The sequence below is a fragment of the Coregonus lavaretus genome, assembly GCF_964263955.1.
Source record: "Coregonus lavaretus genome assembly, contig: HAP1_SCAFFOLD_119, whole genome shotgun sequence".
In the NCBI taxonomy this organism is placed as follows: Eukaryota; Metazoa; Chordata; class Actinopteri; order Salmoniformes; family Salmonidae; genus Coregonus; species Coregonus lavaretus.
Window position 1 is genome coordinate 646504 of NW_028164744.1, and position 16330 is coordinate 662833.

General features: G+C 46.7%; 1 protein-coding gene across 1 annotated transcript; it reads right to left on the reverse strand.

Annotated features, from left to right (window-relative positions):
* Window positions 1-1188: 1188 nt before the first annotated feature.
* On the reverse strand, window positions 1189-15100 carry LOC311116669 (uncharacterized protein). Its single transcript, XM_084191725.1, has 2 exons — window positions 14618-15100; window positions 1189-2153 (listed from the first exon to the last, which is right to left on the reverse strand). The coding sequence occupies exons 1-2, from the start codon at window positions 15015-15017 to the stop codon at window positions 1384-1386; spliced, it is 1170 nt and encodes a 389-aa protein (XP_084047851.1). The 5' UTR covers window positions 15018-15100; the 3' UTR covers window positions 1189-1383.
* Window positions 15101-16330: the final 1230 nt, after the last annotated feature.

A 16330-nucleotide genomic window follows, 5' to 3' on the forward strand; every position in this document is an offset into this window, starting at 1 on the left:
TCTGAACAATTGATGTTGAGATGTGTGTTACTTGAACTCTGTGAAACATTCATTAGGGCCCCATGTAGCTCAGTTGGTAGAGCATGGCGCTTGCAACGCCAGGGTTGTGGGTTCGATTCCCACGGGGCCAGTATGAAAAAAAGAACATGTATGCACTCACTAACTGTAAGTCACTCTGGATAAGAGCGTCTGCTAAATGACTAAAATGTAAATGTACATTTGGGCTGCAATTTCTGAGGCTGATAACTCTAATGAACTTATCCTCTGCAGCAGAGGTAACTCTGGGTCTTCCATTCCTGTGGCGGTCCTCATGAGAGCCAGTTTCATCATTGCGCTTGATGGTTTTTACGACTGCACTTGAAGAAACTTTCAAAGTTCTTGAGATCTTGAGTAATGATAGACTGTCGTTTCTCTTTGCTTATTTGACTTGGTCTTTTACCAAATAGGGCCATCTTCTGTATACGAACCCTACCTTGTCACAACACAAATGATTGGCTCAAACGCATTAAGAAGGAAAGAATTTCCACAAATTAACTTTTCAGGTGACTACCTCATGAAGCTGGTTGAATGCCAAGAGTGTGCAAAGCTGTCATCAAGGCAAAGGGTGTTTATTCGAAGAATCTCAAATATAAAATATATTTTGATTTTCTTAATGCTTTTTTGGTTACTACATGATTCCATATATGTTATTTCATAGTTTTGATGTCTTCACTATTATTCTACAATATAAAAAATAGTCAAAATAAAGAAAAACCCTTGAATGATTAGGTGTGTCCAAACATTTACTGGTACTATATATATATATATATAATTTTACATTTTAGTCATTTAGCAGACGCTCTTATCCAGAGCGACTTACATGAGCAATTAGGGTTACATGCCTTGCTCAAGGGCACATCGACAGATTTTTCACCTAGTCGGCTCGGGGATTAGAACCAGCGACCTTTCGGTTACTGGCACAACGCTCTTAACCACTAAGCTACCTGCCGCCCATATATATAATGTATATACACACACACACAATATCCAAATCCTATATACAATCAAATTCAATCAAATTAATTTAGAAAAAGCCAAATAATTTTTTCAAATTCAAGAGGTTTCAAGGATAAATTTAAGAGATGCAAAATTCCATTCATCTATATAATCATTTACATTTAGCAATTAAATTACATTTTCAATATCCAATTAATATAAGGAACAACATCAGATTGCATTAAAGTTCATAATCAAAACTAAATCCACATTTTAAAATATTTAATCTGATTTTAAACATGATCAGGGTCTCCAGATGAAAAAAAACTAAAAACAGGCCTATTCTTTTGTATGAATTCATGAAACAATATGATTTAATGTGGCATAAACAAAAACACTAATTCTCGGTCAAAAACATAAGTCAGAACACAGCCTCTCTATTCTCTCATGTGATTTCAGGTCCTCTGACTGGGAAAATGTCTTTCCACAATGAGAGCAGTGGTATGTCTTCTCCTCCTGTGTATGTATCCTTTCATGCTTATTCAGATGTCTTAACCGGTTAAAACTCTTATCACACAGGGAGCAGTGGTAGGTCTTATCCCCTCCTGTGTGTGTCCTCTCATGCCGATTCAGGGCCCCTAACTTGGTAAAACTCTTTCCACACAGGGAGCATTGGTAGGGCTTTTCTTGTGTGTGTGTCCTCTCATGCTGTTTTAGGTACCCTAACTGGGTAAAACTCTTTCCACACTGGGAACATTGGAATGGCTTTTCTCCTGTGTGTATTCTCTCATGTCTTTTCAGTTTATTTAACCAGCTAAAACTCTTTCCACAGTGGGAGCAGATCTTCCTCCCTCCAGAGTGTGTCATCTCATGCTCCTTCAGGCTCCTTAACCAGCGAAAACTAATTCCACAGTGGGAGCAGTGGTAAGGCTTCCCTCCTGTGTGTATTCTCTTATGTTTTTTCAGGCTCCCTAACTGACTAAAACTCTTTCCACACTGGGAACACTGGAAAGGCTTTTCTCCTGTGTGCAACGTCTCATGCTGTTTTAGGTTCCAGAACCGGGTAAAACTCTTTCCACAGTGGGAGCAGTGATCTCTTCTCGCTGGTTTGGACGTCTCTGGGTCTGGTTCCCCTGAAGGACTCTTCCCGCTGTCAGAGTGAGAGTCTGGTCTCTCTCCTGCCAAAGACAAACAGATTATTTAGTTAAACAGAAAGCTGAATGAAACCTCCACATGATACTAGGTCTTCCTATGAGGTCTAACCGGGAATAGATCCCTCAATAAAAGAGCAGAGCGTGTTAGCCAGCAGCATCCCACCCTGCATCCCACTGCTGGCTTGCCTCTGAAACTAAGGAGGGTAGGTCCTGGTCAGTCCCTAAAGAGTGGCTGTAATGCTTGTAGGCCAGTGTTTCCCAAACTCGGGACCCCAAAGGATGCACGTTTAGGTTTTTCCCTAGCACTACACAGCTGATTGGGTATGGTAACTCCTCCTCCTATAGGTTAGCCATCCCTGTGATTGGGTATGGTAACTCCTACTCCTATAGGTTAGCCATCCCTGTGATTGGGTATGGTAACTCCTACTCCTATTGGTTAGCCATCCCTGTGATTGGGTATGGTAACTCCTCCTCCTATAGGTTAGCCATCCCTGTGATTGGGTATGGTAACTCCTACTCCTATAGGTTAGCCATCCCTGTGATTGGGTATGGTAACTCCTCCTCCTATAGGTTAGCCATCCTTGTGATTGGGTATGGTAACTCCTACTCCTATAGGTTAGCCATCCCTGTGATTGGGTATGGTAACTCCTACTCCTATAGGTTAGCCATCCCTGTGATTGGGTATGGTAACTCCTACTCCTATAGGTTAGCCATCCCTGTGATTGGGTATGGTAACTCCTACTCCTATAGGTTAGCCATCCCTGTGATTGGGTATGGTAACTCCTACTCCTATAGGTTAGCCATCCCTGTGATTGGGTATGGTAACTCCTACTCCTATAGGTTAGCCATCCCTGTGATTGGGTATGGTAACTCCTATAGGTTAGCCATCCCTGTGATTGGGTATGGTAACTCCTATAGGTTAGCCATCCCTGTGATTGGGTATGGTAACTCCTATAGGTTAGCCATCCCTGTGATTGGGTATGGTAACTCCTATAGGTTAGCCATCCCTGTGATTAGGTATGGTAACTCCTATAGGTTAGCCATCCCTGTGATTGGGTATGGTAACTCCTACTCCTATAGGTTAGCCATCCCTGTGATTGGGTATGGTAACTCCTACTCCTATAGGTTAGCCATCCCTGTGATTGGGTATGGTAACTCCTACTCCTATAGGTTAGCCATCCCTGTGATTGGGTATGGTAACTCCTACTCCTATAGGTTAGCCATCCCTGTGATTGGGTATGGTAACTCCTACTCCTATAGGTTAGCCATCCCTGTGATTGGGTATGGTAACTCCTACTCCTATAGGTTAGCCATCCCTGTGATTGGGTATGGTAACTCCTACTCCTATAGGTTAGCCATCCCTGTGATTGGGTATGGTAACTCCTACTCCTATAGGTTAGCCATCCCTGTGATTGGGTATGGTAACTCCTACTCCTATAGGTTAGCCATCCCTGTGATTGGGTATGGTAACTCCTACTCCTATAGGTTAGCCATCCCTGTGATTGGGTATGGTAACTCCTACTCCTATAGGTTAGCCATCCCTGTGATTGGGTATGGTAACTCCTATAGGTTAGCCATCCCTGTGATTAGGTATGGTAACTCCTACTCCTATAGGTTAGCCATCCCTGTGATTGGGTATGGTAACTCCTACTCCTATAGGTTAGCCATCCCTGTGATTGGGTATGGTAACTCCTACTCCTATAGGTTAGCCATCCCTGTGATTGGGTATGGTAACTCATACTCCTATAGGTTAGCCATCCCTGTGATTGGGTATGGTAACTCCTACTCCTATAGGTTAGCCATCCCTGTGATTGGGTATGGTAACTCCTACTCCTATAGGTTAGCCATCCCTGTGATTGGGTATGGTAACTCCTACTCCTATAGGTTAGCCATCCCTGTGATTGGGTATGGTAACTCCTATAGGTTAGCCATCCCTGTGATTAGGTATGGTAACTCCTATAGGTTAGCCATCCCTATGATTGGGTATGGTAACTCCTACTCCTATAGGTTAGCCATCCCTGTGATTGGGTATGGTAAATCCTACTCCTATAGGTTAGCCATCCCTGTGATTGGGTATGGTAACTCCTACTCCTATAGGTTAGCAATCCCTGTGATTGGGTATGGTAACTCCTACTCCTATAGGTTAGCCATCCCTGTGATTGGGTATGGTAACTCCTACTCCTATAGGTTAGCCATCCCTGTGATTAGGAATGGTAACTCCTCCTCCTATAGGTTAGCCATCCCTGTGATTAGGAATGGTAACTCCTACTCCTATAGGTTAGCCATCCCTGTGATTGGGTATGGTAACTCCTACTCCTATAGGTTAGCCATCCCTGTGATTGGGTATGGTAACTCCTACTCCTATAGGTTAACCATCCCTGTGATTGGGTATGGTAACTCATACTCCTATAGGTTAGCCATCCCTGTGATTGGTTATGGTAACTCCTACTCCTATAGGTTAGCCATCCCTGTGATTGGGTATGGTAACTCCTACAGGTTAGCCATCCCTGTGATTGGGTATGCTAACTCCTACTCCTATAGGTTAGCCATCCCTGTGATTAGGTATGGTAACTCCTACTCCTATAGGTTAGCCATCCCTGTGATTGGGTATGGTAACTCCTACTCCTATAGGTTAGCCATCCCTGTGATTGGGTATGGTAACTCCTACTCCTAATAGGTTAGCCATCCCTGTGATTGGGTATGGTAACTCCTACTCCTATAGGTTAGCCATCCCTGTGATTGGGTATGGTAACTCCTACTCCTATAGGTTAGCCATCCCTGTGATTGGGTATGGTAACTCCTACTCCTATAGGTTAGCCATCCCTGTGATTGGGTATGGTAACTCCTACTCCTATAGGTTAGCCATCCCTGTGATTGGGTATGGTAACTCCTACTCCTATAGGTTAGCCGTCCCTGTGATTGGGTATGGTAACTCCTACTCCTATAGGTTAGCCGTCCCTGTGATTGGGTATGGTAACTCCTACTCCTATAGGTTAGCCATCCCTGTGATTGGGTATGGTAACTCCTACTCCTATAGGTTAGCCATCCCTGTGATTGGGTATGGTAACTCCTACTCCTATAGGTTAGCCATCCCTGTGATTGGGTATGGTAACTCCTACTCCTATAGGTTAGCCATCCCTGTGATTGGGTATGGTAACTCCTACTCCTATAGGTTAGCCATCCCTGTGATTGGGTATGGTAACTCCTACTCCTATAGGTTAGCCGTCCCTGTGATTGGGTATGGTAACTCCTACTCCTATAGGTTAGCCGTCCCCTGTGATTGGGTATGGTAACTCCCTACTCCTATAGGTTAGCCATCCCTGTGATTGGGTATGGTAACTCCTACTCCTATAGGTTAGCCATCCCTGTGATTGGGTATGGTAACCTCCTACTCCTATAGGTAAGCCATCCCTGTGATTGGGTATGGTAACTCCTACTCCTATAGGTTAGCCATCCCTGTGATTGGGTATGGTAACTCCTATAGGTTAGCCATCCCTGTGATTAGGTATGGTAACTCCTATAGGTTAGCCATCCCTGTGATTGGGTATGGTAACTCCTACTCCTATAGGTTAGCCATCCCTGTGATTGGGTATGGTAACTCCAACTCCTATAGGTTAGCCATCCCTGTGATTGGGTATGGTAACTCCTACTCCTATAGGTTAGCCATCCCTGTGATTGGGTATGGTAACTCCTACTCCTATAGGTTAGCCATCCCTGTGATTGGGTATGGTAACTCCTACTCCTATAGGTTAGCCATCCCTGTGATTGGGTATGGTAACTCCTACTCCTATAGGTTAGCCATCCCTGTGATTGGGTATGGTAACTCCTATAGGTTAGCCATCCCTGTGATTAGGTATGGTAACTCCTATAGGTTAGCCATCCCTGTGATTGGGTATGGTAACTCCTACTCCTATAGGTTAGCCATCCCTGTGATTGGGTATGGTAACTCCAACTCCTATAGGTTAGCCATCCCTGTGATTGGGTATGGTAACTCCTACTCCTATAGGTTAGCCATCCCTGTGATTGGGTATGGTAACTCCTACTCCTATAGGTTAGCCATCCCTGTGATTGGGTATGGTAACTCCTACTCCTATAGGTTAGCCATCCCTGTGATTGGGTATGGTAACTCCTACTCCTATAGGTTAGCCATCCCTGTGATTGGGTATGGTAACTCCTACTCCTATAGGTTAGCTATCCCTGTGATTGGGTATGGTAACTCCTATAGGTTAGCCATCCCTGTGATTAGGTATGGTAACTCCTATAGGTTAGCCATCCCTGTGATTAGGTATGGTAACTCCTATAGGTTAGCCATCCCTGTGATTGGGTATGGTAACTCCTACTCCTATAGGTTAGCCATCCCTGTGATTGGGTATGGTAACTCCTACTCCTATAGGTTAGCCATCCCTGTGATTGGGTATGGTAACTCCTACTCCTATAGGTTAGCCATCCCTGTGATTGGGTATGGTAACTCCTACATGTTAGCCATCCCTGTGATTGGGTATGGTAACTCCTACTCCTATAGGTTAGCCATCCCTGTGATATATGGGAGTTGCGTTGTGCCCAAGAACAGCCCTTAGCAGTGGTATATTGGCCATATTGACAGGAACTAATGGGGATCCATAATAAACCCCAGGCAGAGTAGCTGCTGCCTTGACAGGAACTAATGTGGAATAAACCCCAGGAAGAGTAGCTGCTGCCTTGGCAGGAACTAATGGGGATCCATAATAAACCCCAGGAAGAGTAGCTGCTGCCTTGGCAGGAACTAACGGGGATCCATAATAAACCCCAGGAAGAGTAGCTGCTGCCTTGGCAGGAACTAATGGGGATCCATAATAAACCCCAGGAAGAGTAGCTGCTGCCTTGGCAGGAACTAACGGGGATCCATAATAAACCCCAGGAAGAGTAGCTGCTGCCTTGGCAGGAACTAATGGGGATCCATAATAAACCCCAGGAAGAGTAGCTGCTGCCTTGGCAGGAACTAATGGGGATCCATAATAAACCCCAGGAAGAGTAGCTGCTGCCTTGGCAGGAACTAATGGGGAATAAACCCCAGGAAGAGTAGCTGCTGCCTTGGCAGGAACTAACGGGGATCCATAATAAACCCCAGGAAGAGTAGCTGCTGCCTTGGCAGGAACTAATGGGGATCCATAATAAACCCCAGGAAGAGTAGCTGCTGCCTTGGCAGGAACTAATGGGGAATAAACCCCAGGAAGAGTAGCTGCTGCCTTGGCAGGAACTAATGGGGATCCATAATAAACCCCAGGAAGAGTAGCTGCTGCCTTGGCAGGAACTAATGGGGAATAAACCCCAGGAAGAGTAGCTGCTGCCTTGGCAGGAACTAATGGGGATCCATAATAAACCCCAGGAAGAGTAGCTATTGCCTTGGCAGGAACTAATGGGGATCCATAATAAACCCCAGGAAGAGTAGCTGCTGCCTTGGCAGGAACTAATGGGGATCCATAATAAACCCCAGGAAGAGTAGCTGCTGCCTTGGCAGGAACTAATGGGGAATAAACCCCAGGAAGAGTAGCTGCTGCCTTGGCAGGAACTAACGGGGATCCATAATAAACCCCAGGAAGAGTAGCTGCTGCCTTGGCAGGAACTAATGGGGATCCATAATAAACCCCAGGAAGAGTAGCTGCTGCCTTGGCAGGAACTAACAGGGATCCATAATAAACCCCAGGAAGAGTAGCTGCTGCCTTGGCAGGAACTAATGGGGATCCATAATAAACCCCAGGAAGAGTAGCTGCTGCCTTGGCAGGAACTAATGTGGATCCATAATAAACCCCAGGAAGAGTAGCTGCTGCCTTGGCAGGAACTAATGGGGAATAAACCCCAGGAAGAGTAGCTGCTGCCTTGGCAGGAACTAACGGGGATCCATAATAAACCCCAGGAAGAGTAGCTGCTGCCTTGGCAGGAACTAATGGGGATCCATAATAAACCCCAGGAAGAGTAGCTGCTGCCTTGGCAGGAACTAATGGGGATCCATAATAAACCCCAGGAAGAGTAGCTGCTGCCTTGGCAGGAACTAATGGGGATCCATAATCAACCCCAGGAAGAGTAGCTGCTGCCTTGGCAGGAACTAATGGGGATCCATAATAAACCCCAGGAAGAGTAGCTGCTGCCTTGGCAGGAACTAATGGGGATCCATAATCAACCCCAGGAAGAGTAGCTGCTGCCTTGGCAGGAACTAATGGGGATCCATAATAAACCCCAGGAAGAGTAGCCACTGCCTTGGCAGGAACTAATGGGGATCCATAATAAACCCCAGGAAGAGTAGCTGCTGCCTTGGCAGGAACTAATGGGGATCCATAATAAACCACAGGAAGAGTAGCTGCTGCCTTGGCAGGAACTAATGGGGGATCCATAATAAACCCCAGGAAGAGTAGCTGCTGCCTTGGCAGGAACTAATGGGGATCCATAATAAACCCCAGGAAGAGTAGCTGCTGCCTTGGCAGGAACTAATGGGGATCCATAATAAACCCCAGGAAGAGTAGCTGCTGCCTTGGCAGGAACTAATGGGGATCCATAATAAACCCCAGGAAGAGTAGCTGCTGCCTTGGCAGGAACTAACGGGGATCCATAATAAACCCCAGGAAGAGTAGCTGCTGCCTTGGCAGGAACTAATGGGGATCCATAATAAACCCCAGGAAGAGTAGCTGCTGCCTTGGCAGGAACTAATGGGGATCCATAATAAACCCCAGGAAGAGTAGCTGCTGCCTTGGCAGGAACTAATGGGGAATAAACCCCAGGAAGAGTAGCTGCTGCCTTGGCAGGAACTAATGGGGAATAAACCCCAGGAAGAGTAGCTGCTGCCTTGGCAGGAACTAATGGGGGATCCATAATAAACCCCAGGAAGAGTAGCTGCTGCCTTGGCAGGAACTAATGGGGATCCATAATAAACCCCAGGAAGAGTAGCTGCTGCCTTGGCAGGAACTAATGGGGATCCATAATAAACCCCAGGAAGAGTAGCTGCTGCCTTGGCAGGAACTAATGGGGATCCATAATAAACCCCAGGAAGAGTAGCTGCTGCCTTGGCAGGAACTAATGGGGATCCATAATAAACCCCAGGAAGAGTAGCTGCTGCCTTGGCAGGAACTAACGGGGATCCATAATAAACCCCAGGAAGAGTAGCTGCTGCCTTGGCAGGAACTAATGGGGATCCATAATAAACCCCAGGAAGAGTAGCTGCTGCCTTGGCAGGAACTAATGGGGATCCATAATAAACCCCAGGAAGAGTAGCTGCTGCCTTGGCAGGAACTAATGGGGATCCATAATAAACCCCAGGAAGAGTAGCTGCTGCCTTGGCAGGAACTAATGGGGATCCATAATAAACCCCAGGAAGAGTAGCTGCTGCCTTGGCAGGAACTAATGGGGATCCATAATAAACCCCAGGAAGAGTAGCTGCTGCCTTGGCAGGAACTAACGGGGATCCATAATAAACCCCAGGAAGAGTAGCTGCTGCCTTGGCAGGAACTAATGGGGATCCATAATAAACCCCAGGAAGAGTAGCTGCTGCCTTGGCAGGAACTAATGGGGATCCATAATAAACCCCAGGAAGAGTAGCTGCTGCCTTGGCAGGAACTAATGGGGAATAAACCCCAGGAAGAGTAGCTGCTGCCTTGGCAGGAACTAATGGGGATCCATAATAAACCCCAGGAAGAGTAGCTGCTGCCTTGGCAGGAACTAATGGGGAATAAACCCCAGGAAGAGTAGCTGCTGCCTTGGCAGGAACTAATGGGGATCCATAATAAACCCCAGGAAGAGTAGCTATTGCCTTGGCAGGAACTAATGGGGATCCATAATAAACCCCAGGAAGAGTAGCTGCTGCCTTGGCAGGAACTAATGGGGATCCATAATAAACCCCAGGAAGAGTAGCTGCTGCCTTGGCAGGAACTAATGGGGAATAAACCCCAGGAAGAGTAGCTGCTGCCTTGGCAGGAACTAACGGGGATCCATAATAAACCCCAGGAAGAGTAGCTGCTGCCTTGGCAGGAACTAATGGGGATCCATAATAAACCCCAGGAAGAGTAGCTGCTGCCTTGGCAGGAACTAATGGGGAATAAACCCCAGGAAGAGTAGCTGCTGCCTTGGCAGGAACTAATGGGGATCCATAATAAACCCCAGGAAGAGTAGCTGCTGCCTTGGCAGGAACTAATGGGGATCCATAATAAACCCCAGGAAGAGTAGCTGCTGCCTTGGCAGGAACTAATGGGGAATAAACCCCAGGAAGAGTAGCTGCTGCCTTGGCAGGAACTAATGGGGATCCATAATAAACCCCAGGAAGAGTAGCTGCTGCCTTGGCAGGAACTAATGGGGATCCATAATAAACCCCAGGAAGAGTAGCTGCTGCCTTGGCAGGAACTAATGGGGATCCATAATAAACCCCAGGAAGAGTAGCTGCTGCCTTGGCAGGAACTAACGGGATCCATAATAAACCCCAGGAAGAGTAGCTGCTGCCTTGGCAGGAACTAATGGGGAATAAACCCCAGGAAGAGTAGCTGCTGCCTTGGCAGGAACTAATGGGGATCCATAATAAACCCCAGGAAGAGTAGCTGCTGCCTTGGCAGGAACTAATGGGGATCCATAATAAACCCCAGGAAGAGTAGCTGCTGCCTTGGCAGGAACTAATGGGGATCCATAATAAACCCCAGGAAGAGTAGCTGCTGCCTTGGCAGGAACTAATGGGGATCCATAATAAACCCCAGGAAGAGTAGCTGCTGCCTTGGCAGGAACTAATGGGGATCCATAATAAACCCCAGGAAGAGTAGCCGCTGCCTTGGCAGGAACTAATGGGGGATCCATAATAAACCCCAGGAAGAGTAGCTGCTGCCTTGGCAGGAACTAATGGGGATCCATAATAAACCCCAGGAAGAGTAGCTGCTGCCTTGGCAGGAACTAATGGGGATCCATAATAAACCCCAGGAAGAGTAGCTGCTGCCTTGGCAGGAACTAATGGGGATCCATAATAAACCCCAGGAAGAGTAGCTGCTGCCTTGGCAGGAACTAATGGGGATCCATAATAAACCCCAGGAAGAGTAGCTGCTGCCTTGGCAGGAACTAATGGGGATCCATAATAAACCCCAGGAAGAGTAGTCGCTGCCTTGGCAGGAACTAATGGGGATCCATAATAAACCCCAGGAAGAGTAGTCGCTGCCTTGGCAGGAACTAATGGGGATCCATAATAAACCCCAGGAAGAGTAGCTGCTGCCTTGGCAGGAACTAATGGAGATCCATAATAAACCCCAGGAAGAGTAGCTGCTGCCTTGGCAGGAACTAATGGGGATCCATTATAAACCCCAGGAAGAGTAGCTGCTGCCTTGGCAGGAACTAATGGGGATCCATAATAAACCCCAGGAAGAGTAGCTGCTGCCTTGGCAGGAACTAATGGGGATCCATAATAAACCCCAGGAAGAGTAGCTGCTGACTTGGCAGGAACTAATGGGGATCCATAATAAACCCCAGGAAGAGTAGCTGCTGCCTTGGCAGGAACTAATGGGGAATAAACCCCAGGAAGAGTAGCTGCTGCCTTGGCAGGAACTAATGGGGATCCATAATAAACCCCAGGAAGAGTAGCTGCTGCCTTGGCAGGAACTAATGGGGATCCATAATAAACCCCAGGAAGAGTAGCTGCTGCCTTGGCAGGAACTAATGGGGATCCATAATAAACCCCAGGAAGAGTAGCTGCTGCCTTGGCAGGAACTAACGGGATCCATAATAAACCCCAGGAAGAGTAGCTGCTGCCTTGGCAGGAACTAATGGGGATCCATAATAAACCCCAGGAAGAGTAGCTGCTGCCTTGGCAGGAACTAATGGGGATCCATAATAAACCCCAGGAAGAGTAGCTGCTGCCTTGGCAGGAACTAATGGGGATCCATAATAAACCCCAGGAAGAGTAGCTGCAGCCTTGGCAGGAACTAATGGGGATCCATAATAAACCCCAGGAAGAGTAGCCGCTGCCTTGGCAGGAACTAATGGGGGATCCATAATAAACCCCAGGAAGAGTAGCTGCTGCCTTGGCAGGAACTAATGGGGATCCATAATAAACCCCAGGAAGAGTAGCTGCTGCCTTGGCAGGAACTAATGGGGATCCATAATAAACCCCAGGAAGAGTAGCTGCTGCCTTGGCAGGAACTAATGGGGATCCATAATAAACCCCAGGAAGAGTAGCTGCTGCCTTGGCAGGAACTAATGGGGATCCATAATAAACCCCAGGAAGAGTAGCCGCTGCCTTGGCAGGAACTAATGGGGGATCCATAATAAACCCCAGGAAGAGTAGCCGCTGCCTTGGCAGGAACTAATGGGGATCCATAATAAACCCCAGGAAGAGTAGCCGCTGCCTTGGCAGGAACTAATGGGGATCCATAATAAACCCCAGGAAGAGTAGCCGCTGCCTTGGCAGGAACTAATGGGGATCCATAATAAACCCCAGGAAGAGTAGCTGCTGCCTTGGCAGGAACTAATGGAGATCCATAATAAACCCCAGGAAGAGTAGCTGCTGCCTTGGCAGGAACTAATGGGGATCCATTATAAACCCCAGGAAGAGTAGCTGCTGCCTTGGCAGGAACTAATGGGGATCCATAATAAACCCCAGGAAGAGTAGCTGCTGCCTTGGCAGGAACTAATGGGGATCCATAATAAACCCCAGGAAGAGTAGCTGCTGACTTGGCAGGAACTAATGGGGATCCATAATAAACCCCAGGAAGAGTAGCTGCTGCCTTGGCAGGAACTAATGGGGAATAAACCCCAGGAAGAGTAGCTGCTGCCTTGGCAGGAACTAATGGGGATCCATAATAAACCCCAGGAAGAGTAGCTGCTGCCTTGGCAGGAACTAATGGGGATCCATAATAAACCCCAGGAAGAGTAGCTGCTGCCTTGGCAGGAACTAATGGGGATCCATAATAAACCCCAGGAAGAGTAGCTGCTGCCTTGGCAGGAACTAACGGGGATCCATAATAAACCCCAGGAAGAGTAGCTGCTGCCTTGGCAGGAACTAATGGGGATCCATAATAAACCCCAGGAAGAGTAGCCGCTGCCTTGGCAGGAACTAATGGGGATCCATAATAAACCCCAGGAAGAGAAGCTGCTGCCTTGGCAGGAACTAATGGGGATCCATAATAAACCCCAGGAAGAGTAGCTGCTGCCTTGGCAGGAACTAATGGGGATCCATAATAAACCCCAGGAAGAGTAGCTGCTGCCTTGGCAGGAACTAATGGGGATCCATAATAAACCCCAGGAAGAGTAGCTGCTGCCTTGGCAGGAACTAATGGGGATCCATAATAAACCCCAGGAAGAGTAGCTGCTGCCTTGGCAGGAACTAATGGGGATCCATAATAAACCCCAGGAAGAGTAGCCGCTGCCTTGGCAGGAACTAATGGGGATCCATAATAAACCCCAGGAAGAGTAGCTGCTGCCTTGGCAGGAACTAATGGGGATCCATAATAAACCCCAGGAGGAGTAGCTGCTGCCTTGGCAGGAACTAATGGGGATCCATAATAAACCCCAGGAAGAGTAGCTGCTGCCTTGGCAGGAACTAATGGGGATCCATAATAAACCCCAGGAGGAGTAGCTGCTGCCTTGGCAGGAACTAATGGGGATCCATAATAAACCCCAGGAAGAGTAGCTGCTGCCTTGGCAGGAACTAATGGGGATCCATAATAAATACAAATCCAAAATGGAACTAGCTCCATGTTGTGTAGATATACAGCGTTCATTTACAATTACATTGTTTACAAACATTGGAGGAAAACAATCTTATATGTTGGGTGCTGATGGGGTACGACTTGAACTGAGTTGAACTGAGCTCAGTGGGCATATATAAGTTATATTCTCCAAGATTCAATGGCTAGGCCCAGAGCCATGTATACTGAACTAAAATATAAAAGCAACATGCAACAATTTCTACAGTTTTACTGAGTTACAGTTCATATAACAAATCAGTCAATTGAAATAAATTCAGTAGGCCCTAATCTATGGATTTCACATGACTGGGAATACAGATATGCATCTATTGGTCACAGATACTTTTAAAAAATGGGCCTCAGGATCTTGTCACGGTATTTTTGTGCGTTCAAATTGCCATAGATAAAATGCAATTATATATGTGGTCTAAGGTTTTGAGGCCAGTTGGATGTACTGTCAAATTCTCTAAAACGACAGAGTGCCCCATTTCTACAATTGTGTTCGTTGTCCGTAGCCTACGCATGCCCATACCATAACCATGGGGTCTGTTCACATCAGCAAACCGCTCGCTCACACGACGCCACGTGGTCTACGTTTGTGAGGCCTGTTGGACGTACTGTCAAATTCTCTAAAGCGACGCTGGAGGTGGCTCAGGGTAGAGAAATTAACATTCATTTATCTGGCAACAGCTCTGGTGGACATTTCTCCAGTCAGCATGCCAATTGCACACTCTCAAAACTTGTATCAAAACAATACATTAATTCAACAAGTGCAGTTTGTGACCCTGCTTTTAAAACAGTACTCACTGGTGTTAATCAGATCTTCAGTCTCCTCTTCCTCTCCAAAAGGTTCTTTCACCATAACAGCCTCCTCTTCCTCCTTTTTCATTCTGAAAGCTTCTACCTCCTCTTCCTCCACTGTGATGGCCTCTATCCCCTCTTCCTCTTTCACTCTGAAAGGTTCTTCCTCTTCTTTCACTGTAACATTCTCCTCCTCTTCTTTCAATGTGATACTGATAGCCTCCTCTTCCTCCACTGTGATGGCCTCTATCCCCTCTTCCTCTTTCACTCTAAAAGGTTCTTCCTCTTCTTTTACTGAAACATCCTCCTGTTCTTCTTTCACGACAATGTTCAGCCCCAGAGCTTCTTTCTCCGTCCAGCAGACCTCCTCTTCTTTAGCAGGGGGGTAGTTGCTTAGTGAGCTCATGGTCGGGGATGTTAGCTAGCTAGATTGCTAGTTAGCGTTAACGACTTGCCTGGTTCTAAGCTAAATTAGCAAGCCAGCTAGCTACTAACCTGATTAACAACGTAAATATTAAATGGGGCAACTAGCTATACGAAAGAAGTATGTTTAAAACACAGGGACAAATATACAACGAACCAGTCTAAAGAGCTTGAATGTTTCGTCTATATTGGCTAGCAAGCTACCGAGGCGACTGACTGGATGTTGTTGAAAACGTCCCGTCTCGTCCACTAGATTATACGTCACGCTGGCAGCAAAGCCTGAAACACGCAGATCTCCATCTGGAGTGGTGCAATAATGCAATAAAATGCAAATTATTTACTTAAAAATCATACAATGTGATTTTCTGGATTTTTGTTTTAGATTCCGTCTCTCACAGTTGAAGTGTACCTATGATAAAAAATTACAGACCTCTACATGCTTTGTAAGTAGGAAAACCTGCAACATCGGCAGTGTATCAAATACTTGTTCTCCCCACTGTATATAAACTCAGCAAAAAAATTAAAAAATGTCCCTTTTTCAGGACCCTGTCTTTCAAAGATAATTCGTAAAAATCCAAATAACTTCACAGATCTTCATTGTAAAGGGTTTAAACACTGTTTCCCATGCTTGTTCAATGAACCATAAACAATTAATGAACATGCACCTGTGGAACGGTCGTTAAGACACTAAAAGCTTACAGACGGTCACAGATATGAAAACTTAGGACACTAAAGAGGCTTTTCTACTGACTTTGAAAAACACCAAAAGAAAGATGCCCAGGGTCCCTGCTCATCTGCATGAAAGTGCCTTAGGCGTGCTGCAAGGAGGCATGAGGACTGCAGATGTGGCCAGGGCAATAAATTGCAATGTCCGTACTGTGAGACGCCTAAGACAGCGCTACAGGGAGACAGGACGGACAGCTGATCATCCTCGCAGTGGCAGACCACGTGTAACAACACCTGCACAGGATTGGTACATCCGAACATCACACCTGCGGGACAGGAACAGGATGGCAACAACAACTGCCCGAGTTACACCAGGAACGCACAATCCCTCCATCAGTGCTCAGACTGTCCGCAACAGGCTGAGAGAGGCTGGACTGATGGCTTGTAGGCCTGTTGTAAGGCAGGTCCTCACCAGACATCACCGGCAACAACGTCGCTTATGGGCACAAACCCACCGTTGTTGGACCAGACAGGACTGGTAACAAGTGCTCTTCACTTACGAGTCGCGGTTTTGTCTCACCAGGGGTGATGGTCGGATTCGTGTTTATCTTCGAAGGAATGAGCGTTACA